At 46.8% G+C, this 25,985-nt stretch overlaps 1 protein-coding gene across 7 annotated transcripts in view; it reads right to left on the bottom strand.

Annotated features, from left to right (window-relative positions):
• The window catches only part of robo1 (roundabout, axon guidance receptor, homolog 1 (Drosophila)), a 570,003-nt gene that overhangs the window by 273,440 nt on the left and 270,578 nt on the right, over positions 1–25,985 (bottom strand). For all 7 annotated transcript variants that reach the window (XM_052015221.1, XM_052015224.1, XM_052015223.1 and 4 more), the window contains one exon: positions 13,122–13,448. In XM_052015221.1, the coding sequence (XP_051871181.1) occupies positions 13,122–13,448 (327 nt within the window). The remainder of the gene's footprint in view (positions 1–13,121; positions 13,449–25,985) is intronic.

The following is a 25,985-nucleotide window of genomic DNA, read 5'->3' as shown; positions in this document are numbered from 1 at the left end:
GACCTATCCAAAGGAATATTAAACATTGTAATTGTACCCACCTCTAGCACCTCCATTTTTGCCCTCAGTCCAAATCTACATCTCGATCAAAATTGGGATAAGACCTGCACACCAACAGCATGCTTTAAATCAGGTTCTGGGAGTACTTAAGGGTGTCTACGGCCAATTAATTATTTTTTCAAAATGTCGCCGTTGCGGTAATGTGGGATGTGTGGCCGCCTTGGGTGGGTACAGCAAGATCCCACAGGCAAAGATAAGATAATTCCATTTAGTGACAGTGCCCAAGGACAGATACTGACCAATAAACAAGGGGGCTATGGCTGATTCTCTGCAAAAGACTGGTGGGGCTTCTGGCGATATTAGAGGGCAGGTTGGGTATTAGTTTAGTGCCTCACCTAAAGTACTGCAGCTTGGTGACGTTCCTCTAACAAAGCAGCGCCCTGTAGCTGTGACACTTTACTCTGTATTCTGTTATTGTTTTTACCCTGTACTACCTCAATGCACTGCATAATGAATTGATCTGTATGATCGGTATGCAAGACAAGTTTTTCACTGTACCTCAGTACAAGTGACAATAATAAACCAATACCAATACTCCAACACCCACCCAGCCCGACACTGCCGGACTCTCTCAGTACTGCCCCTCCCACAGTGTGACCCTCCCTCAGTACCACCCCTCCCACAGTGTAGCAGTTGCTCAATATTATTCTTTCCACAGTACTGCCCCACCCTCAGTATTACCCTCCCACAGGGGCATAGCATTGAAAGCAGGGAGATTACGGTACAAATTTATAAAACTTGGATTAGGCCACAGCTGGAGTTCTGTGCAAAGTTCTGGTCGCCACAGTATGGGAAGGAGGTGACTGGACTGGCGAGAATGCAGAGGAGATTCACCAGGATATTTCCTGCGTCGGAGCACTTTAAGGAGAAATTGTATAGGCTGGTTTTGTTTTCTTTGGAGTGGGGGAGGATGAGGAAGAGGTATACAAAACCATGAGGGGCATATATAAGGTGGATAGTGGGAAACCTTTCCCCACAGCAAAGGTATCTAAAGTTAGAGGGCATAGGTTTATGGTAAGGAGTAAGAGGTTTAGAGAGGATCTGAGCTAAAGATTTTTCACCCAGAGGGTGGTTGGAATCCAGAATGCACTGAGGGGGTGCTGGAGGCAGACACTCTCACAACATTTAAGATAAGATATCTTTTTTAGTCATGTACATCAAAACACACAGTGAAATACATCTGTTTTGCGTCGAGTGTTCTGGGGGCAGCCCGCAAGTGTCGCCACGCTTCCAGCGCCAACATAGCACACCCACAACTTCCTAACCCGTACGTCTTTGGAATGTGGGAGGAAACTGGAGCACCCGGAGGAAACCCACACAGACACGGGGAGAACGTACAAACTCCTTACAGACAGTAGTCGGAATTGAACCCGGGTCGCTGGCACTGTAACAGCGTTACGCTAACCGCTACACTACCATGCCTGCCCTACACACCGAAGGGTGTGTATGGGTTGACTGCTGGTAAATGGGATTAGTACTGGATGTTCTACATGGACAGGATGGGCCGAAGGGCCTGCATCCCTGCTCTCTGACTCTATAACTAATCCAGAAGTCAAGCACGGATTATTTGCTCACGTTCCGGCGTAGGGCTTGTATAGAGAAGGATGTCAGAGCAAGGTCTTTTGCTGGATATGGCTGCTTATCATTGTTTAAGTCTAAGCTTGGATAGATAGCTTATCTCACAGGACATCGTTCTGAAACATCCGGCTGTGTAACATTTCCAACCCTTCATCCGTCCAGTGAACCAAGTCTCAAGTCTCAACATGTCTCCCCTGTCGAACTGGAGATTCCAATAGTCTCACCTTAAATATCCCAGTTTCAAGGTCCCCTGCAGCCCCACACCTGTGCCCCCTCAACAGCAAACACCAAGGACTTAACCATGCAGTCTGAGCTGGGCAGCAATGAGGGACCAGGGCAGGGACAATTCATCCCTCAATCCTCTCCCTCCTTCACTCCACCTGTTCTTGTTTCCATAACCCACAATCTCCTTCCTCAAAGATTGGTAATTGATTTATTATTGTCACATGTACCAAAATATAGTGAAAAGTTTTTGTCTGCGTGCCATCCAGACAGATCATTCCATACAAAAGTACATCGAGGTGGAACAGAAGAAAACAAGACAGAATGAGGAATATAATGTTACAGTTACAGAGAAAATACAGTGCAGGCAGACAAATAAAGTGCAATGGCCATGACGGGGTAGATGAGAGATCAAGAGTTCATCTTTAGTGTATGAGAGGCCCATTCAAGAGTCTGATAACAGTGGGATAGAAGCTGTCCTTGAGCTTGGTGGTACGTGTTCTCAAGCATTTGTATCTCCTGCCTGATGGAAGTGGGGAGGAGAGAATGTCTGGGGTGGAAGGGGTCCTTGATTATGTTGGCTGCTTTCCTGAGGCAGCGGCAAGCGTAGACAGAAATCCATGGAGGGGAGGCAGGTTTCTGTGATGTGCTGAGCTTTGTCCACAACTCTCCGCAATTCCTTGCAGATAGGATGCTTTCGATGGTGCATCTATAAAAACTGGTGAGGGTCATTGGGGACATGCTAAATTTCCTTAACCTTTCATTCTGCACATTGGCTCTCTGGCCACTGCAGTGTGTTTGGGGGAGGCTGCTTCACACAAGGAATCTCATCCTGATTTCTCCTCGAAACAGCCTGGTTCTCATCTGAAGATCAAGCTCCTTGCTGGTTGGCAAAGCCCCGAGGGAGTGTTGTGCTATCTGAACAATGTTAAACTGAGGCCTTGCTCAGAGAAGTAAAGAACCCCACAGCCAATAGTTTGAAGAGGAAGAGCATTGCTTCCCAGGATCCATAGTCTATCCCCAGCATGGTCATAACACTAATTTGGCCGATTAAATCCATTGGATCGGAACACCACCAGCTTGTGCCAGCTTGCTTTCACCTCTCTCTATGCCTCATTAACACTTCTAATGATAAACAGATTATTTCAGTGGCATTTCTGCACAAATTGTCTGCTTCACTTCTTACGTTACACTTCAACGGTACTTGGAGTAAACTTGGTGATGTTCTGCAAGGCGCTACTGAAATGCATGCTGTATTCTCTGTCTTCCCTGTTCTGAGCGCTCTTGCAGTAAATGCAGTTACTGCTGGGAACCTTCAGCCCCCAGATCTGGGAATTCCTCAAGGTGCTGTGTTTCTCAGAAGTAAATCCAAGTTAAGCAACCTGTCCTCATCATCACCTCTCCCCAATCGCTCCACTCCTCCACAGAACTCCCTCGATCCCTCACACTCCACAGAAGAACCTCACCTCACACTCCACAGAACTCCCTCACCCCAACACTCCACCGAACTCCCTCACCCCCACACTCCACCGAACTCCCTCACCCCCACACTCCACAGAACCCCTTCACTCCCTCACTCCACAGAGCCTCATTCCCTCTACTCCACAGAACTCCCTCACTCCGCAGATCCCTCACACTCCACAGAACTCCCTCACACTCCATAGAACTCCCTCACCTCACATTCCACAGAACTCCCTCACTCAACATCTATACACTCAGGCAGGAGGCACCTCACCAGGGTACCCGTTCCCTTTCCCTCAGAGAGCTCTCAGCACCGTTCCTCTCTGACAGATTACCAAACACCTGATTAGCTGGATAATTCAAATCTAATTGTCTTCCACTTAAAACAACATGGGAGGCCATTCAGCCCATTGGATCCATGCCAGCTTCCCAGAGCAATTCCATTGGTCCCAATCCCTTTTCCCTGGTTCTCTCCTTCGCTGCAACTCACCCTTCCTTGCAGGCTCATCAACTCCTTTTTGTCTTTTTATTGTCATTAACCCACAAAAGGGGCAATTTAGAACATCCAATTAACGTATCACCCCACACGTCTTTGGAGACACAGGAGATGGCAGATGCTGGAGCTTGGAGCATCAAACAACCTACAGGAGGAACTCAGCGGGTCGAGCAGCATCTGTGAGGGGAGATGGACAGTCGGCTTTTTGGGTCAAGACCCTCCACCAGTCTGTTTCCCATGGTAGAGGAACCTAAAGCTAGAGGCCATATGTTTAAGGGTGAGGGAGGAGGTTTAAAGGGGATCTGAGGGGTAAATTTTTCATACAAAGAGTAGCTGGTATCTGGAACGAGCTGCCAGAGGAGGTGGTGGAGGCAGGAACAATAACAACAGTTAAGAGGCATCTGGGCAGGTGCTTGTATGAGTAAGAATGAGCTGGTGATGCAGGCTTGAATGGCCTGGATAGATCGGACATGGAGAGGATGATTCCAGTAGTGGGAGTCTAGGACCAGAGGGCACAGCCTTGGAATAGAAGGACGTTCCTTTAGAACAGAGATGAGGAGGAATTTCTTCAGCCAGAGGGCGGTGAATCTGTGGAATTCATTGCCACAGACGGCTGTGGAGGCCAAGTCATTGGGTGTATTTAAAGTGGAGGTTGATAGGTTCTTGATTAGTGAGGGCATCAAAGGTTATGGGGAGAAGGCAGGAGAATGAGGTTCAGAGGGAAAAATAAATCAGCCATGATCGAATGGCGCAGCAGACTCGATGGGCCGAACGGCCTAATTCTGCGTCTACGTCTTATGGTTTTTTGACTCAAAACGTCGACATTACCTTTCCTCCCACAGAGGCAGCTCGACCCACTGAATTCCTCCAGCAGATAGCTTGTTGCACCACAGGTCTTTGGTTGTGGGGGGAAACTGGAACATCCAGAGGAAAGCCACATGGTCACAGAAAGAATGTGCAAGCACCCAAACAAACCTGTGTCCAATGCTGGACGCTGTACGTACATGAGAACATAAGAAAAAGAGGCAAGAGTAAACCATATGGTCCATCCCACACACCCCAACATCCAATAAACTCATTGCTGATTAGATCTAGGTCTCAGTTCCGCTTTCCACCCCCGTAAACCCAATATGTTGACCTCAGCACTGAATATTGTAGGCTGAGTAAGTAGTTTAGTGATTGTTCCTTCTCCGCAATATTCTGAGGTAAAAAGTTCCAAAGATTCCCAACCCTCAAAGAAAAAAAAGCAAATCCTTCTCACCTTCCTCTTAACCATTTATTCTGGTATCACAATCTCGAACTCCAGATTCCCATAGGAGGGAAGACATCATCTCAGCTTCCGTCCTGTCAAACGCCTTCAGACATGCTCTAGTGAGATCACCTCTCATTCTTCTAGACTCCAATGTGTACAGATCCTGCCAGCCCAACCTTTCCTCACACATCCTCCTCATTCCAGGAAGCATCCCTGTGAACTTGCACTCAATACAAACACATTAGGAACCTTAGGAAAGGTATCAAGGTCTTGGGGAGTATGAGGAAGAGATTGACCAGAATGGTCCCAGGGATGAGAATGGAGAAGCTGGGATCATTGGAGCAGAGACATTTGTGGAGATGGTTCAAATTCACAATGGATTTTCTCATATTTCTGGTCAACCGGGTGGTGAAGAAGGTGTATGGTATGTTTGCCTTCATCAGGTGAAGCACTGAGTCTTGAAGCCGGGCTGTCATGTTACAGCTGTACAAGTTGGTTAAGCCGCACTTGGAGCATCACTGGTCTCTGGGTACAGGACGTTTTATAAGATATCTTTATTAGTCACATGTACATCGAAACACACAGTGAAATGCATCTTTTTGCGTCGAGTGTTCTGGGGGCAGTCCGCAAGTGTCACCACACTTCCGGCGCCAACATAGCATGCCCACTACTTCCTAACCTGTATGTCTTTGGAATGTGGGAGGAAACCGGAGCACCCGGAGGAAACCCACGCAGACACGGGGAGAACGTACAAACTCCTTACAGATAGTGGACGGATTTGAACCCAGGTCGCTGGCGCTGTAATAGCGTTACGCTAATCGCCACACTGCCATGCCTGCCCGCCAATATGTTTTCATCATATTATTCATATATCTTTTGCTCTCAATGTTAAATCTTTGAATCATGCACTAATTAGAACAGCTGCCCTCAACTTACCCCACCTACACCAGCCTTGTAAACCTGATCTTCAGTGGAGGGGGAGAGAGCGAGAGCGAGAGAGAGAGAGAGATAGCGAGAGAAAGAGATAGAGAGAGAGAGAGAGAGAGAGAGAGAGAGAGAGTGCAGGGGTTAGAAAAGAGGTGTAAAAGAGAATGAGAGAGAAGGAGAGGAAGAAGAGAGTAAATGGCAAGGGAGCAGGAGATGGGGTGAGAGAGAGGGTGAGAAGAGAGAGAGGGACAGAGAGAGAGAGAGGGGGAGAGCAAGAGAGTGTCAGAGAGAGAGGGTGCAAAAGTGAGAGTGGGGGGAGCAAGAGAAAGACTGTGAGCAAGAAGAGAGAGGGGGTGAGAGAGGGATGAAAAGATGGGGCAAGAGAAAGTGAATTACAGAGAGCAATAAGGGGAGAGAGAGAGAGAGAGAGAGAGAGGAGCCTTGCTTCTTGCAGGCTGAGCTGGGAGAGCTGGTCTTTGGCAGCCCACCTTCTCCCAGATACACATCAAAGCAGCTCTTGCAAGGAATGTTACTTAAAACAGCTTAGGAGACAGGAACAGGGAGAGAAATGTGGGCCGTATCAGTGCCATCAGCCCTGAGAGTTAGCCAGCTTTTACAATCCAGGCTTGATTACTCTGTGAACGAGAGAGGGAGAGATGGTAATCAGACACCTAGGGTAACCTGTGCGAGCTCACAGTGCCTGACTTGGGGCCTTTTGTCAGTCCAGGGGTGGGTGTGATGAGGAAGAAGAGAAAGAGAAGTAGGCGTCTCATTAACCAAGGCTTCATTACATGTATCTGATCCTGTAATTTAACAAATATAGAAGGGATCATCTCTGACCTGTCATGCAAGGCCTCTTGTACCTTCTCGAGACAATACAGCATAGCTGCAGGTAATCAGCAGCTATGGACAATGTACAAAGCTTTGATCAAAGTTTCTTGTCGAGCAGCTGCACTATTTTGTGCCTTTCCCATTGGATCCCCTTACACGGGGCAACGGGCGCACTTTGAATTATTTCCTTTCAGTGTCCACGACTGAGGCAAAGCTGCCCCTCCCCAGAGCACAGTGAAAGCAGAGGGCAGCTGAGAGGTTGAGAGGTCGCTGTATCGATGTCACACGCCACATCACTGCGTCCCTTTAATCTCCCTGCCGCAGGTTTCTCTCCCGGTCTTGGAAGCTGCCGAATCTCTCGGCGTACAACAACAAGAAGGAAAAGGTGAGGCCGGATGTAGACCGGGTGAGCGCTTCGCTGGGCACCTTCGCTCTGTCTGCCGTGGCCGTCTGGAGCTCCCGGCTGCCTGCCACTTTAATTCCCCTCCCCATTCCCACACCGACATGTCTGTCCTCAGCCTCCTCCACTGCCAGGTCGAGGCTAAACACAAACAAGAGGAACAGCACCTCACATTCCAGCTGGGCACCCTACAACCTGGCATGATAGAAACATAGAAACATAGAAAACTACAGCACAATTCAGGCCCTTCGGCCCACAAAGCTGTGCCGAACATGTCCCTACCCTAGAAATTACTAGACTTACCCATAGCCCTCTATTTTACTCAGCTCCATGAACCTATCCAACAGTCTCTTGAAAGACCCTATCGTATCCGCCTCCACCACCGTTGCCGGCAGCCCATTCCACACACTCACCACTCTCTGAGTAAAAAACTTACCCCTGACATCTCCTCTATATCTACTCCCCAGCACCTTAAACCTATGTCCTCTTGTGGCCACCATTTCAGCCCTGGGGAAAAGCCTCTGATTATCTACCCGATCAATACCTCTCATCATCTTATACGCCTCTATCAGGTCCCCACTCATCCTCCATCTCTCCAAGGAGAAAAGGCCGATTTCCCTCAACCTGCTTTCATAAGGCATGCTCCGCATTCCAGGCAGCATCATTGTGAATCTCCTCTGCACCCTCTCTATGGCTTCCACATCCTTCCTGTAGTGAGGTGACCAGAACTGAGCACAGTACTCCAAGTGGGGTCTGACCAGGGTCCTATACAGCTGCAACATATACCTCCCGGCTCCTAAATTCAATTCAATGATGAACACTTGAATTCGCCAACTTCTGCTGACTGCTCCCTCTGTGTCTCTTTTCTCCCCCTCCTGATCTACCACGTCTCTTTCCCCTCTCCCACCCACCCCTCCCATTGGGTCCTCTCCCCCACTGGTCCCGTCTGCCTTCCCCACCTCCCTCCCTTTATTCCACTCCTATCAGATTCCATCTTCTTCAGCCCTTTGTCACCTCCACCCATCGCCTCCCTGCTTCTGACACCATTCCCACTCTCCCCTCCTCCATCTGCCTCTCAGCCCCCTCACCTGGATCCACCCATCACCTGCCGGCTCTTACTCCACTCCTTCCTCTCACTTCTTTACACTGACTATCTCCCCTCCCTATCTTTCAGTCCAGATGAAGGGGAGGATTGAATTTCAAAACGGCCATCAACCCAAGACACAATCAGGATGTGGATAGATATGTGGTTGAAAATGGAACTTCATCAACGGTGGAGAGACAGGTTCGATCCTGACCACTGGTGCCGTCTGCGTGGAGTTTGTACGTTCTCCCTGTGACCGCATGGGTTTCCCCCAGGTGCTCCGGTTTCATCCCACATCCCAAACATGTTGCTGTAAGCTACCCCCGGTACTGGCAGGAGGCAGGCATGTCAGAGACGAGATGATGGGAATGGGGGAAGGAATAAGTTACAGTGAACTCTGTGAGTTAGCATCGACCCACTGGGCCCAATAGCCTCCTCCTATCTCCTAAGTAAATATAAAAAATGAATGCCAAGATTTCAGGTGTGATAATCATTTACAAAAATCTGTTTCCATGAAGTAGACAATCCTCTTCGAAACCCCAAACTACTCAATTGCCAAGGAAATGAGGTGGTGGGTTCTTACTATGTGAGAAAGAAGTTTATGGTCCTAAGTCAGTTCTGATGGCAGAATATCTAGCCCCAGGCACAATTCAGTATAATAAATAACTGTCATGTGTTAATGCCCCAGTCAAGCCTTGCTCATCTTGAGGTAATTCAAAATATTCTCTTTTAATGAACTATTGCTGTTGGCAAATTAACAACTATAGCGGAATTAGTTGCGTAACCTGTTAAGAATCTGTTAAATTAACACAAATTGTTATGCCTGAAGATCAGGGAAGTGATAATATAGTTGACGGAACACTGTATATATTTTCTACTTCCATCCTTCCGGTGTTGAGAATGATGTTGGGGAGTTTGTTCAAACATTCTGCGTAAATCGTCAATGTGGAACTCAACGTGGCCTCTCCAACTCGAGCTGACGTTCCCCTCCCCCTGCCCCCCTCATTGCCCTCCCCCAACAACCAATCGGCTTTTAAAATCCAGGCATGGTGTCACAGGCCCAACTATTTCAGCTCCATTCCACTCTAACAAACTTCCACAGATGTACTGTTGAAAGTATCCTGACTGGTTGCATCATGGTCTGGGACGGCAATCCGAATGTGCAGGATCATAAGAAGCTGCAGACAGTAGTGGACTATGCCCAATGCATCACAGGCACATCCCTCCCCACCATCGGTAGTATCTGCACAAGGCGCTCCCTCAAGAAAGCAATATCTATCATCAAATATCCCCACTATCCGGGCCATGTCACCTTCTCACTGCTACCATCAGACAGAATCCTGAAGTCCCACACCACCAGGTTCAGGAACAGCTAATTTCCTTCAACCATTCAGTTCTTGAAACTACATCAGTATAGCAAAACTATGACCACTTTGCACTACAACAGAACATAGAACATTACAGCACAATACAGGCCCTTCGGCCCACAATGTTGTTCCGACATTTTACCCTGCTCTCAGATCTAACTCTTCCCTCCCACATAGCCCTCCATTTTTCTATCATTCAAGGGCCTATCTAAGAGTCTCTTAAATGCCCCTAACGTATCTGCCCCCACAACCTCTGCAGGCAGTGCGTTCCACGCACACACCACTCTCTGTTTAAAAATCTTACCCCTGACATCCCCCTTATACCTTCCTCCAATCACCTTAAGATTATGCCCCCTTGTGTGAGCCATTTTCACCCTGGGAAAAAGCCTCTGACTGTCGACTTGATCTATGCCTCTTATCATCTTGTACACCTCTATCAAGTCACCTCTCATCGTCCTTCTCTCCAAAGAGAAAAGCCCTAGCTCACTCAACCTATCCTCATAAGATATGCTCTCCAATCCAGGCAGCATCCTGGTAAATCTCCTTTGCACCATCTCTAAAGCTTCCACATCCTTCCTATAATGAGGCAACCAGAACTGAACACAATACACCTAGTGTGGTCTAACCAGAATTCTATACAGCTACAACATTACCTCACGGTTCTTGAACTCAATACCCCGACTAATGAAGGCCAACACACCACACGCCTTCTTCACAACCTTATCGACCTGCACGGCAACCTTGAGGGATCTATGGACGTGGACCCCAAGATCCCTCTGTTCCTCCACACCGCTAAGAGCCCTGCCATTAACCTTGTATTCTGCCTTCAAATTCCAATGGACTTTTTTTTGGTTCTAACTGTTTTTTCTTGTCTAATTGTGCATAATTTATGTTGAATTTATGTTTTACTTGTGAATGTTGTGTCTCTGATGCTCTGTGCCTGTGATGCTGCTGCAAGTAAGTTTTTCATTGCACCTGTGCACACATGGACTTGTGCGTGTGACAATAAACTCGACTCTGACTTTGAAGTTGAAAAACAAAAATCAACAGTGGGATTCATTTCTGGAAAGGCAGATGCTTTTTGAAAATAATGAGCAAACGTGTTGTGCTGCCTGGTGTCCAGTGAGCAGCTCTGGTCTTTGTCTCACAAAATAGGCATGTAGGGACTGGAATAAGACCTCAAGAACATACTGATTTCAGAAGGGAGGCTATAACTAGCAGCAAATTCCAAAGAGGCTGAAGCTTGTTTCTCTGCCACCAGGTTAAGGAGACTTTCGTTGAGGTAAACCAAGAAACTACGTCTTCCCTTACAGCACGAAACCAAAATAGTCACTGATAATTCATAGGAGACGCCTTATTTTTAACCAACAGAGTAGCAAGAATGTGGAATGCCTTCACACGGACTGCTTATGCCAAATGGAGAGATTGGTGCAGGGGAAATCTGATAAACACAAGAGGGAGAAGGGAATAGAAAGATATTTGGGTGGGAGCAGATGGAGAGGAGTGGCAGGAGGCTAGTATCGGACCAGATGGGCGGAATAGTCTTTGAATGGGTGCGTGGAATTCTCCCTGTCGCCCCAAGGCCAACATTCATCCTTCGACCAGTCTCACTAGAGTGGGTTACATGGCAAGTTATTTCATTCCTACCTGTGGAATCTTGCTGTGTGCTGTTTGCCTTCTGCACCACCAGCTCTGCAACAGTGATTACACTTCACTGGCAGCACAGAGCTTTGGGATCTCCTGAGGTCATGAAAGGTGTGAAATTAACTCTTTTGTTTGAAAGAGAGCTGTGGAGGGTGTCAATCGACAATCTTTCAGCAAATCTGGCACAGTTTAATCATTTAAACTCACATGTTCTAAATTACTAATCCTCTACGGGAGTGGAAACAAAACCCTTTTATGTCTCCTAGTCTGGTTGACTCTGCAGACGGGAAGATGATGAACAGAAACTGCAGTTCCAAACATTCTTTTAACAACATTTAAATCAAGTATAGTTTGAGGCATGAATTAGCTTGAGGTTTATATTCCGATTAAAATCACCGGAGTTGGCCTGATGTGGCTTCTAGCACCTGTCATAATGGACTCAGCATTTGTCTAAGGTTCAGGCTATATTCCTGCTGGGTCCCCCTTCTAACCTGTCATGTCAGCTCTCCATGCACAAAGGGTCCCAAGCTGTACTCTCCCCCAGGTCCAGAGATCAGAACACAAAAAAGCAAGAGTGCTCTACTTTCCTGCTTGCTACCCACGATCTCCGATTTCCCTGTCATCCAAACGTTCATCCCAGCCTTGATTCAGAACTCTGAGGGAATAAATTCCTCCTCTTCTCCCTGTTAAACGGCCAACCCCTGATTGTGGGACTGTGCCCCTGAATTCTAGACAGGGCACAAGTAGGCTACCCAGGAGCCAATACAGAGACATACAGAGATTAGACAGTACCAGGAAGGTGTGAATCATTCCCTTTCAGTGTTGTATACTGTACAATGTCGCACGCAAGGACCATAGAGTGTTGGGAGTCAGAGTGAATCATTCCCTTCTAATCATTATATACCATGTAATGTAACACACGCAGATTGTACAGTATTGGACCAGAGTGAATCATTCCTTTTTACCCAGCATAAGCAGGGGAAAGAATATCACATTTGGAACATACTTTGCTTGAATTAAAATCAGATCCATTATCAAGAATAACAAAAGATGCACAAATTACTCCAATCACACAAGAACATCTTTTGGAACAAGATCAGCAAATCTGCTTTTAACCACACACAAAACCAGTTAAGCAGCCAACAGTCACCAGATCCCTGTGGCAATGAGAGTAAGGAGGCCCTTGTATCAGGCCAACCGGACTGTCACAAGGAACACATCGTGTTCCCATTTAACCGTTTAACGAGGAACACACCCTCAAACCGATCGACTGACTCCCAGTGATAGGCAAGTGCACCCCCTGTCTTTCTCTCATACAGTCAGACCACTGTAGCCCCGGGATATCTAACAGAAATTCAGGACCAACCATAGGCGTTGCCTCGGCAACAGTGCTTTGCCTCGGCAACAGTGCTTTGCCCACACATGCCAACTTTAGAAGCAAATGTCTCACATGCAAAGACACGAAAACTGCTTAAACATCTCCGTCGTCCAGTGACCAGGACAGCAATGTAGCCACAGTGAAAAATCACCAGCTAACATGTACTAACAAAAGGTGAAAGTTCGCCCACATCCCATCCAAGTCCCGAGATCACTTGTCCCAATCCGTTAAGTGTCTTTTTCCGAATTTACCAATCATTGGCCTCATGTGGTTGGGGTGCTGGATATCACAACCCACATCTGGATGTCCAAATCTCGCACAAATGGAGGAATAAAATCAGCTCAACTGGTCCAACATCAAAGCAACAACAACCAACGTGAATCTATCAAGTATCTATGGAGAATAACCATCGACTACTTACTTGCCACCTCCAGCGAGGCGTTGTGGCTGACGGCCTCTCCCAGGTAGTTCCTGGCCACGCAGACGTAGCTGCCTTCGTCCGGCTTGCTCCTGCGCCCGTGGACGATGCGCAGGAAGAACAAGGAGCCGCTGGGCAGCAGCATGCGGTGGGAGCGGGAATCGTCCTTGTCCGTTTCCACCCGCTCCCCGTCCTTGTACCACTCGATGGTGGGGCTCGGCCTTCCCTCCGCCTTGCAGTTCAGCGTGGCCGGCTCCCCCTTGGAGACGATCAGGTCGGAGGGGTGCTCCGCGATCCGGGGCGGGAAGTCCTCCTGACGGAGACGGGATCCTGAGGGAAAGAAGACAAGAAAAAATAATAGTGTTTTTTTTGTTTCGGATCTCATTTCTGCATCCATAACTTAGGCCAACACCACTGCCTCCACACAACTTCACCCAACAACTCAGCTCAGCTGGAACTCTCATCCGCTCCTCCATGACCTCTGGACTTCTCTCCCACACACTGCTGACCAACCTTTGTGAGAACCAGCTCAGTTAAGAACAAGACCTTTTCACCAACACCCACCCAGTCCCTGCTGGCACATACTATCTCTTAGCATCCTGCACCATGACCACTTTGCACTGCAATGGACTTTTTGTTCAAATTGTGTCCTTTCTTGTATAATTTATGTTTATATTTTTCTTGTGAATGCTGCTTAAGTGATACTGTGTGCCTGTGATGCTGCTGCAAGTAAGTTTTTCATTGCACCTGTGCACACATGGACTTATGCAGATGACAATAAACTCAACTTTTACTTTGACATTGAACTTTATTTTAACATTCTAATCATGGAGCCATACAGCACAGAAACAGGCCCTTTGGCCCTCTGAGTCAATGCTAACCATCAAGGATGTATCTGCGTTAATACCACACCATCCCATTTTATTCTCTCCACATCCCCATCAACTCCCTTATGGCCGTTTGGACTTATGCAGTGAATGATGGGGCCCAGGGGAGTGTTATGAAACAGAGGGACCTAGGAGGGTAAGTGCATAGTTTGCTGGATGCGGCATCGCAGGTAGATAGGGTGGCCTTCATCAGTCAGGGCATTGAGTACAGGAGTTGGGAAGTTATGTTGCAGTTATATAAGACGTTGGTGAGGCCGCACTTGGAGTATTGCGTACAGGTTTAGTCACCCTGTTACAGGAAAGATGTTATTAAACTAGAAAGAGCACAGAAAAGATTTTGCCTGGACTTGGGGGCCTGAGTTATAAGGAGAGATTGCATAATTAGGACTTTATTCCCTGGAACGTAGGAGATTGAGGGGTGACCTGATAGAGGTGTACAAGATCATGAAGGGCACAGACAGGGTGAAAGCACATAGTCTTTTTCCCAGGGTGGGGGTGCTAAAAACAAGAGGGCAGAGGTTTAAGATCAGAGGTGAGGGATTTAAAAGGGACCTCAGGGGTAGCTTCTTCATGCAAAGGGTGGTGGGTATTTGGAATGAGCTGCCAGAAATAGTGGTTGAGGTGGGCACATTAGCAACGTTTAAAAGCCATCTAGATAAGTACATGGATAGGAGAGCTTTAGAGGGCTATGGGCCAAATGCGGGCAGATGGGACTAGCTCGCTGGGCAACACAGACAGCATGGACAAGTTGGGCCGAAGGGCCTGTTTCCCTGCTGTATGACACTATGACTCTAACTCCACACAGACTGTATCACTCACATATACACCAGCGGGAATTTACAGCAGCCAATTAACCGACCAACCCGCACGTCTTCAAGGAAACCAGGGCACCCGGAGGAAATCCACACAGTCACAGGGAGAACATGCAAAGCCCACACAAATAACACCTGAGGTCAGAATCGAACCTGGGTCGCTCGAGCTGTGAGGCATAGGAGCTCTACTCATTGCATCACTTGCCACCCTTGCATCCAAATCCCTCCTGTCTGAACCTACATGCCTGTGATACTGCTGCAAGCAAGTTTCTCATTGTACCTGTACCTCACCATACTTGTGCACATGACAATAAGCATGACTTGACTTGTCTTGACTGAGCCAGTTCCACAGCTGGATGCCACTGAGATAAACACAATGGGTACCACCTCTCCACTGCCCCGAGGCAGAGGTAGATGAATCTTCACAAGCAAGGGAGTAGAAGGTTACCACAGGTCAATGGGAATGGTAAATTGAGATTACAATCAGAACAGCCATTCAACGGCAGAGCACATCTGAGGGGCCAAGTGGCCTTTTCCTGCTCCCAATTAAACTTATGCTGCTTCTAATTAAATAGGTATCCAGCGGTAGATTGAGCTACTCAACCGCACATAGCATTGGCGGATTACACGTAGACAGAGTTCCCATGGAACAATTGGGAGTGGGATCCCTGATCTCCTCCCAACACTTGCTCAAGAGCACCAGTTCCTCAGACAGGGTTGTATAACAATACTGAAATGTCACCCTTCTCATCAACTCAAACACCTCACTGCTGGAGAAGTACTTGTTGAAATGTGGTCAACAAAGGAGGTTTGTGTCTGTTGAGGTCCGAGCAACAGCATGGGAGCACTGTCATTGTTGGACCAGTAACCAGAGTCTTTTTTTAAGATATCTTCATTAGTCACATGTACATCGAAACACACAGTGAAACGCATCTTTTGTGTAGAGTGTTCTGGAGGGCAGCCCGCAAGTGTCGCCACACTTCCGGCGCCAACATAGCGCGCCCGCAACTTCCTAACCCGTACGTCTTTGGAATGTGGGAGGAAACCGGAGCACCCGGAGGAAACCCACGCAGTCACGGGGAGAACGTACAAACTCCTTACAGACAGCGGCCGGAATTGAACCTGTAACAGGTGCTGTAATAGCATTACGGTAACCGCTATACTACCGTGCCTGCCTGTCTGGGCTATTGACTGAAAATATTTAGCTGAATTAAACTTCATCTGCTGTTCCTCGGCCCACTGGCCCAGTTGATCAAGATCCCATTGTAATCTTAGATTGCCTTCGTCACTGTCCACGATACCACCAATTTTAGTGTCATTTGCAAATTTACTAATCATGGAGCGAGTGAGAGAGGGAGAGAGAGAGAGAGAGAGAGATGAAGAGAAAGTGAGCTCTTCACCAAAGTATGGCCACCTTACTTCCATATTTTTGGGCCCCATATCTAAAGAAAGATGTGTTGGCCCCAGAGAGGGTCCAGCAGAGGTTCACAAGAATGATCCCTATTGTTTCTGAACAAAAGCACTCACTCACTGAGCCCCACATACAGGCAAAACAGGCAAAAGTCAGGAGAATTCCTGTTGTTCATAAATCCTCTGCAGAGTACAACCTGGTGACATGGTGCTGATATTACTGGATTACTAATCCAGAGGTCTGGACTAATCAGTTCAATTCCCAGCACAACAGCTGTGAAATTTAAATGTAAATAAGGATTGAAACAAAAAGCTAGACTCAGTAACAATGACCACAAAGCCAGTGACTGACATGAGAAGCTCTCTGACTCACTTTCAGCCTCCTGCAGGCCTATGTGTGACTCAACAAACACGCCAAAAGAAGCCAAGGATTAACTATACTTAGAAATGGCCTCGCAATCTTCCAAGTCTGAGGCATGAAAAACTGGCAGTGGTGCCAGCCATAGGAACTTTCCTCAGAGTAGAAATGTTAAGCACCAGAGAACATGCTTTTAAGGTTAGAGGAGGGAAGTTTAAAGGTGATGTGAGGGACAGGATTTTTACGCAGAGAGTGGTGGGTGCCTGGAATGGGTTCCCAGGGGTAGTAGTGGAAGCAGGCAGATTGATGGAGTTTAAGAGGCTTTTAGATAGACACATGAATACGAAGGGAATGGAGGGATACGGATGATACACAGAGGAGGACAGCTAGTACAAATTAGCATCAAGATGGTGGGCTGAATGGCCTGTCCAGTGCTAGACTGTTCTATGTTTCATGAATTAATAATAAAAGCAGCACAGAGTTAGTCAGGGGGCTATGGGAGGAGATTGGGGACTAGTTTGGGTTTGAGCTGACATGCAAGTGATAGGCCAAATGGCCTCCTCTTGTGCTGCTGGCCCTTCTGAGCCTCCAACAAGGCCTCAGAAGCGGGGGTGGGTGTGCAGAAGATTAGTCTCACCGCTGGCAAGGAATCAACATCCTCAGGGGAAACCACTGAACAGGTGATGTGTCGGATATGTGTGAAAGGCAGTTTCAGGCGTGTCCATGAAAGGGTTAACGGCAATTGCATGGCTGGACTGCCAAGAGCCTGGGAATGATTTGGCAGATACTCGGTACATAATGCTCATTGTTTAGTTTACAGTAAGTGCTGTGTCAGTCTCATTTTCCTTTAATTCGATTTAGTGGATTACAACAAAATAAAAATGTCACAGAGTTAATTAAGATAGTACAAGACCCTACAACCATCTGTAAACATCACCGCTCCTTGATGTTCACATGAAGTTGCAACAAGTCCACAGAGTTCTGGATGACGTCAGGTTGCTGGCCTCTTAGTGTAGAGGGCACAAGTTCAAGGGCAGAGGTCACATTTTTAACCCTGGCTCCGGGGGCAGGAGGAACTCTCACCTCCGAGACACAAGGCTGTGGGCCAACAAGGACAGAAGGAAATAGGAGCAGGAGTAGGCCACTCGGCCCCTCAAATCTGCCCTGCCATTCAATATGATCAGGGCTGTCTGCCTCAGACCTCATATCCTCTTCCGTTCAACATTTAGTTGACCTTCCCACTGTAGAACTGAAAGGGTGCGATCGTACCTCTGACACCCTGAAGCAAAGCCCCAGCTCAGGTAGTTAGAACATAGAACGTAGAACAGTACAGCACAGGCCCTTCAGCCCACAGTGTCTGTGCCGACCACGATGCAAAATTAAACTGAACCTTCTTGTCTGCACATAATCCATATCCCTCCATTCCCTGGATAGTCATGTGTCTTCGAAATGCCTCTTAAATACAACTACCATGTTTGGTTTCACCACCATCCCGGTAGTACATTCCAAGACCTACAACTCTCTCCATAAAAAAACTTACCCCGGACATCTCACAGAGTCATACAGCACGGAAATAGGCCCTTCGGTCCAACTGGTCCATGCTGACCAAGATTCCCATCTAAATTAATCCCATTTGCCTGCATTTGGCCCATGTCCCTCCAAACCTTTCTTATCCATGTACCTGTCCAAGAACCTTATAAATATTGTTAATGTACCTGCCTCAGCCACTTCCTCTGGCAGCTCATTCCATATACTGACCACCCTCTGGGTGAAAAAGTTGCCCCTCGGGTTCCTCTTAAATCTCTCCCCTCTCACCTTAAACCTATGCCCTCTAGTTCCTGATTCCCCAACCCTGGGAGCAAGACTGTGTGCATTCACCCTATCTATGCCCCTCATAATTTTGTACACTTCGATAAGATCACCCCTCAGTCTCCTACGCTTCAATAAAAAAGTCCCAACCTGCTCAACCTCTCCCCATAATTCATTCCTCGATCCCGGCAACATCCTCGTAAATCTCCTCTGCATTCTTTCCAGATTAATGGCATCTTCTTTAAACTTTTGCCCTCACACCTTACAGCTGTCCTCTCGTATTTGACATTTCCACCCTGAGAAAAGGACTCTGACCATCTATCCTATCTCTGCTGCTCATCATTTTATAAACCTTTGTCCGGTCTCCCCTCAGCCTCCGACGCTCCGGAGTAAACAACCCAAGTTTGTCCAGCCTCTCCTTTTAGCACACGCCCTCTGATCCAGGCAGCATCCTGGCGAACCTCTTGCTCACCCTCTCCAAAGCCTCCACATCCTTCCTGTAATGGGGCGTCGATAACTGGACACAATACTCCAAATGCAGCCTAACCAAAGTTTGATATAGCTGCAACATGTTGTTAAACATCCAGTTAATGAACTTGAAGGACGGGATGGTCCTTTCTGATGCACTGACCTATATTAATCCTACTCTGGAATGGGTACATTGTTCTATGAGGGAAGATTGGACAGGTTCTGCTTTGTTTTTGCTGGAGTGTTGGGGACAATTCTGTCTTGGCGAAGCAGCCAGCATAATCAAAGACCCCACCCAGCCGGGTCATTCTCTCTTCTCTCCTCTTCCATCGGGTAGAAGATACAGGAGCCTGAGGGCACGTACCACCAGACTTAAGGACAGCTTCTACCCCACTGTGATAAGACTATTGAACAGTTCCCTTATACAATGAGATGGACTATGACCTCACGATCTACCTTGTTGGTTGTGACCTTGCACCTCATTGCACTGCACTTTCTCTGTAGTTGTGACACTTTACTCTGTACTGTTATTGTTTTTACCTGTACTACCTCAATGGACTCTGTACTGACTCAATGTAACCGCACTGTGTAATGAATTGACCTGTACGAACAGTATGCAAGACAAGTTTTTCACTGTACCTCGGTACAAGTGACGATAATAAACCAATACCAATTGAAATACATAAGATCCTGAGGGAGAAGAACAAGACAGCAGATGCTGGAATCTGGAGCAACACACGAAAAGTTGGAGGGACTCAGCAAGTCAGGCAGCATCAATGGAAGGAGATGGACATCAGTCCTGACCCGAAACGTCGACTGTCCATTTCCCTGTGTAGATGCTGCCTGACCCACTGAGTTCTAAGATCCTGAAGGATCTTGACAGGATGGATGGGGAGAGGATGTTTCCTCTTGAGGAAGAATCTACAACTTGGTGGGGAGGCACTGTTTAAAAAATAAGGGGTATCCATTCCAAGACAGAGATGGGATGATGTCTTTGGGTATTTTTAAGGCAGTGGGGGAGAGATTCTTGGTAAGACAGGAGATGGAAGGTTACCATTGGCAGACAGGAATGCAGTCATGGGTGCAATCAAATCAGTCATAATCTTACCAAATGGTGGGACAGGTCAGGTGAAAGTAACTCAAATTTCTTATCAGTCAACCGTATCGCAAACCTTACCAGTCCGGACCAGTTTACTTCCACCTCCGAGGAGATTCGAGGTTGGAGGTCTATTCATGCTTCTAATTCGTCTGCCTGCACTGCATTTTCTCTGCAACTGTAACACTTTATTCTGTATTCTGTTATAGTTTTACCTTGCACTACCTCAATGCGCTGTTGCAGTGAATTGATCTGTATGGACAGTATGCAAGACAAATTTTTCACTCTACCTCGATATATGTGACACTAATAAACCAATTTACCAGTTTACCAATTGAATTCATACATTTGCATGTTTCAGCTCAACCAATAACGATTACAACTGGGCCATATGATCACCGTCACACGAACAGGAGCTTGCTGTGCTCAAATTATCTGAAGCATTCATGGTTTTCCATTGTCTGTCAAGTCCACTGGGAAATTCCAGGGTTGTGGAAGGCAAAATGGAACCATGTCTATTTATAATTTCTCCACAAATTTGGCTGTTCAAAGAAAGACTGAGACAAATCATGAGTAATTGTTATTCCCAATCAAATTGTCAGCACATTTTCAATATCTGGCTCATTAACACCTTACTGGCTGCAGAAGTAAGCTGAATTACAAACCTGCTCACATCACATACCTGCCTCGCTACAGCTAAATATCCACAAATACTGAGCTACTTCCAAAAATAAAAACAGAAACTGCTGATGAGACTCAGCAGGTCAAACCACCTGAAATATTAGCTCTGTTTCTCTCACCACAGATGTTTTCTGACCTGCTGAATCTTTGTTTTTATTTCATATTTCAGAATTTGCAGTTTTTTTATTTTCAGTTATGGATGGGGATTGGTCTGTCGCTGTATAACACTGGAGTACAGTACTGTCGCAGTATAACACTGGGGTACAGTACTGGTAGGGACGGGTCTGTCACTGTATAACACCATCATACAGTACCAGTGGGGACAGTTCTGTCACTGTATAACACTGGGGTACAGTAATGGTGGGGACAGTTCTGTCACTGTATAACACAGGGGTACAGTACTGGTGGGGACGGGTCTGTCACTGTATAACACTGGGGTACAGTACTGTTGGAGACGGGTCTGTCACTGTATAATATTGGGGTACAGTACCGATGGGGACGGTTCTGTCACTGTATAACACCGGGATACAGTACTGATGGGGACGGTTCTGTCACTGTATAACGCTGGGGTACAGTACTGGTGGGGATGGGTCTGTCACTCTATAACACTGGGATACAGTACTGGTGGGGATGGGTCTGTCGCTGTATAACACTGGGGTACAGTACTGGTAGGGACGGGTCTGTCGATGTATAACACCGGAGTACAGTACCAGTGGGGACGGGTCTGTCACTGTATAACACTGGGGTACAGTACCGGTGGGGAAAGGTCTGTCATTTTATCTCCAGACCCAACTCCTCCAGCTTACTCCTTACACCTGTCATAAACCACACCACCTTCCCACCTGAGAACCACATAAAGTGCTGCTAATGTATCAGCCCTGTGCTTGCTAAGTTACATTGGCTCCCGGTGAAGCAATGCCTTCATTTAAAAACTCCCATCCTTTTTCCTCAAATCACAAGTGGCCTCACTTCTGCCGACCAGCATCCTCCCCAGTCCCACAAGCCTCTGGGTGCTCCGCACTCCTTCAATTCTGGCCTCTTGATCTTTCCCACTTTTAATCAATTTACCCTTGGCGGTTCTGCCTTCAGCTGTGTTGGACCCGAGCTCTGGAATTCCCTCCCTTAACCTCATTGCCTCTCTCCCCTCTTTAAAATCAACTTTAACAAAGATTTTGGACATGTTTCTAAACATCTCCTTTGATGCAGCTTGGGACAGATTCACTTCAAATTAAAAAAAACTTATTTGTAAATCACTTCCAAATTCCAATTGCAAAACCACAAAGCATGGTAAACAGCAACATGTGTGTTTACCATGGATACCAAACTCAAGTATTATTTAAACTAGATATTAAAAATATTTGGCAATGTACTGAGGGAGCGGAAATGAGAAGACTTTTGTTTCGCCACACAGAACCTAGGTCCTGCTCCTTGAAAGGGTAGTGCCATCAGATTCCTCAAGACATTTCAAAAGACAATTTATAGGGTTATAGAACATAGAACACTACAACACAGTACAGGCCCTTTGGCCCACAATGTTGTGCTGACATTTTATCCTGCTCTAATATCTATCTACCCCTTCCCTTCCACATCGCCCCCCATTTCATGTGCCTGTCTAAGAGTATCTTAAATGTCCCGAATGTATCTGCCTCCACAACCTCTGCCGGCAGTGCGTTCTACATACCCACCACTCTCTGAGCAAAAAAACTTACCCCTGACATCCCCCTTATACCTTCCTCCAATCACTTTAAAATTATGTCTCCTCATGTTAGCCATTTTTGGCCTGGGAAAAAGTCTCTGGCTGTCCACTCAATCTATGCCTCTTATCATCTTGTACACCGCTATCAAGTCACCTCTCATCCTTCTTCTCTCCAAAGAAAAAAGCCCGAGCTCGCTCAACCTATCCTCATAAGACATGCTCTCCATTCCAGGCAACATCCTGGTAAATCTCCTCTGCACCCTCTCTAAAGCTTCCACATCCTTCCTATAATGAAGCGACCAGAACTGAACACAATACTCCAAGTGTGGTCTAACCAGAGTTCTATAGAGCTGCAACATTACCTCAGGTCACAGGAATTAAGTAGGAATGTGGGATTTTAAAAAAAGATGCATTTCAATATCACATTTTAGATCCCCATCTGTACTGCCAAAGCATTTTGCAGGAAAGGCAATGGCTTTGACGTGTCAGAGGGTCATACACCATGGAAACAGGCCATTCAGTCCACTATGTCCCTGCCAACCAGTGGGCTGAACACTCACTATAAAGCTCATCTGTAAATTCACCAACAAAACCACTGTTGTTGGTAAAATTTCAAGCGTAAAGGACGCTTGGTGAGTGGGAGCCTTCAAAAGTGAAATATTGAGAGTATAGAATCAGTGTGTTCCTGTTAGAATAAAAGGAAAGGCTAACAGGTTTAGGGAACCTTGGTGAGAGATAGTGAGGCCCTGGTAAAGAAAAAGAAGGAGGCACATATCAGGTATAGGGCAGTTAGGATCAAATGAGGTGCTTGAGGAGTATAAGAGAACACTTAAGAGAGAAATCAGGATGGCTAAAAGAGGACATGAGGTTGCTCTGGCAGACAAGGTGAAAGAGAATCCCAAGGGTTTCTGAAGCTATATTAAGAGCAAAAGGATACTAAGGGACAAAATTAGTCCTCTTGAAGATCAGCATGGTCATCTATGCGTGGAGCCGAAAGAGATGGGAGAGGTCTTCAATTAATTTTTTGCGTCTGTATTTACTCGAGAGACAGACACAGAGTCTACAGAACTGAGGCAAAACAGTAGTGAGGTCATGGACTGTATCTGGATTACAGAAGAGGAGGTGCTTGCTGTCGAGGCAAATTAGGGTGGATAAATCCCCAGGGCCATGTGCAGAAATTGCAGGGGCCCTGACAGAGATATTTAGAATGTCCTCATCCATGGGTGAGGTGCCGGAGGACTGGAGGAAAACTAATGTCCCGTTGTTCAAGAAAGGCTCTAAGAATAGGCTGGGAAATTATAGGCCGGTGAGCCTGATGTCAGTCGTGGGTAAATTATTGGAAGGTATTCTGAGGGACAGGATATATAAGTATTTGGATAGACAGGGCCTGATTAGGGACAGTCAACATGGCTTTGTGCGTGGCAGGTCACGTCTAACCAATTTATAGAGTTTTTCAAATAGGTTACTAAGAAGGTTGACCAAGGTAAGGCGGTGGACGTTGTTTACATGGATTTCAGCAAGGCCTTCGACAAAGTCCCGCATGGGAGGCTGCTCCAGAAGGTTAAGTCGCTTGGCATTCAGGATGAAGTAGCCAACTGGATTCAACGTTGCCTTAGCAGGAGAATCCAGAGAGTGGTAGTAGATGGTTGTCCCTCTGATTGGAGGCCTGTGACTAGTGGTGTGCCACAGGGATCCGTGCTGGGCCAGTTGTTGTTTATCATCTATATTAATGATTAAGATGATAATGTGGCAAACTGGATCAGCAAATTTGCAGATGACACCAAGACTGGGGGCATAGTGGACAGAAAGGAAGGCTATCAAAGCTTGCAAAGTGATCTGGACCAGCTGGGAAAATGGGCTGAAAAATGGCAGATGGAATTTAATGCAGACACGTGTGAGGTGATGCACTTTGGGAAGACAAACCAGGGTAAGATTTACACAGTGAATGGTAGGGCTCTGAGGTGTGCGGTAGAACAAAGGGACCTGGGAATACACATCCATAATTCCTTGAAAGTGGTATCACAGGTAGACAGGGTTGTAAAGAGAGCTTTTGGCACATTAGCCTTCATAAATCAGGGCATTGAGTACAGGAGCTGGGATGTTATGTTGAAGTTGTATAAGACGTTGGTGAGGCCAAACTTAGAGTGTTGTGTGCAGTTCTGGTCACCGACCTACAGGGAAGACATCAATGAGCTTGAAAGAGTGCAGAGAAAATTTACACGGATGTTGCCGGGACGAGTTAAAGGGAAAGGTTGAATAGGTTAGGACTTTACTCCCTGGAGCGCAGGAGAATGAAGGGAGATCTTACAGAGGTATACAAAATTATGAGGGGTATAGATCAGGTGAATGTATGCAGGCTTTTTCCCCCAGAGGTTTGGTGAGACTAGAATAGAGGTCATAGGTTTAGGGGTGAGAAGTGAAATATACAAGGGGAATCTGAGGGGAAAAACTCAGAGGGTGGTGCAAGTGTGGAACGAGCTGCCAGCGGAAGTGGTTGATGTGGGTTCAATTGTAACATTTAAGAGAAGTTTGGATAGGTACACGGATGGGAGAGGTATGGAGGGATATGGTCCGGGTGCAGTTAGATGGGACTAGGCAGAAAACCAGGCCGGCATGGAATAGGTGGGCCGAAAGGCCTGCTTCTGTACTGTAGTGCTCTATGACTCTATGAAAGGTTGGAAAGATGGGGCCGTTATCTCTAGAGCAGCAGATGCTGAAGGGAGATTTGATGGAAGTTTATAAAATTACGCCAGGCATAGATAGAGCAAACAGCCACTATCTTTTTCCTAGGATTGAGCCCTCCTGTACTAGACGGCATGTATTTAAAGTGAGAGGGGGAAAGTACAAAGGAGATGTGCGGGGCAAGTTTTTTTTACACACAAAGAATGGTGGGTGCCTGGAATGTGCTGCCAGGGGTGGTGGTGGAGGCAGATAGCATAGAAGCATTCAAGAGACTCTTAGACAGGTACATGAATATGCAGAGAAGGGAGGGATATGGTCAACGTGCGGGGAAGAAGGGATTAGATTAAGGATGGAGTCATTGGTTGAATTAATTCGGCACAACATTGTGGGCTGAAGGGCCTGTCCTGTGCTGTACTGTTCAATGTTCTATGTTCTATCTTCAGCACAGAAAAATGCTGCCGCCCACAGAGGCTTCCACCCACATGGGATCACTTGCTGCAAAGGCCTCAAATTACAGAAGGCCTACTATCTGTTGAGGCCTCAAAGCACAATAGGCCCAATGGCTGCAAAGAACCCAAAAGCACAGTAACCCACCTTCCGATCTCAGGCAAAATGGTACTATCGACAGAAAAAATTAATTTAAAACAGACCACCAAATAAAGCCTAAATTAAGGAATGAGCACACTCCCACATTTATTAAACTGCCCCTGAGTGCAAGGGTTAACATCCACCAGGGACTGTGACTCAGACTGGCTCTAAGGTGTAAACAGCTGAATAGTTTACAGTAGAGACTATTTCCTGGATTTATTAGGCTAATTATACTGTGCTCCATGCACCCATTCACTGGTTGAGCTAAATATCAGTGACTGCAGTCAGGTATTTAAGGGATTAAGGTTGGACAAATCTCTTTGGGAATGGAATGTACAAGGGTTATTTGTTTTCTGTCAAAATCTCTGAAGCTTTTTTTC

This window comes from Pristis pectinata, chromosome 4 (assembly GCF_009764475.1).
Source record: "Pristis pectinata isolate sPriPec2 chromosome 4, sPriPec2.1.pri, whole genome shotgun sequence".
In the NCBI taxonomy this organism is placed as follows: domain Eukaryota; kingdom Metazoa; phylum Chordata; class Chondrichthyes; order Rhinopristiformes; family Pristidae; genus Pristis; species Pristis pectinata.
Note: the sequence above shows the minus strand (reverse complement) of the source record. Positions and strands in the feature narration are given on the sequence as shown.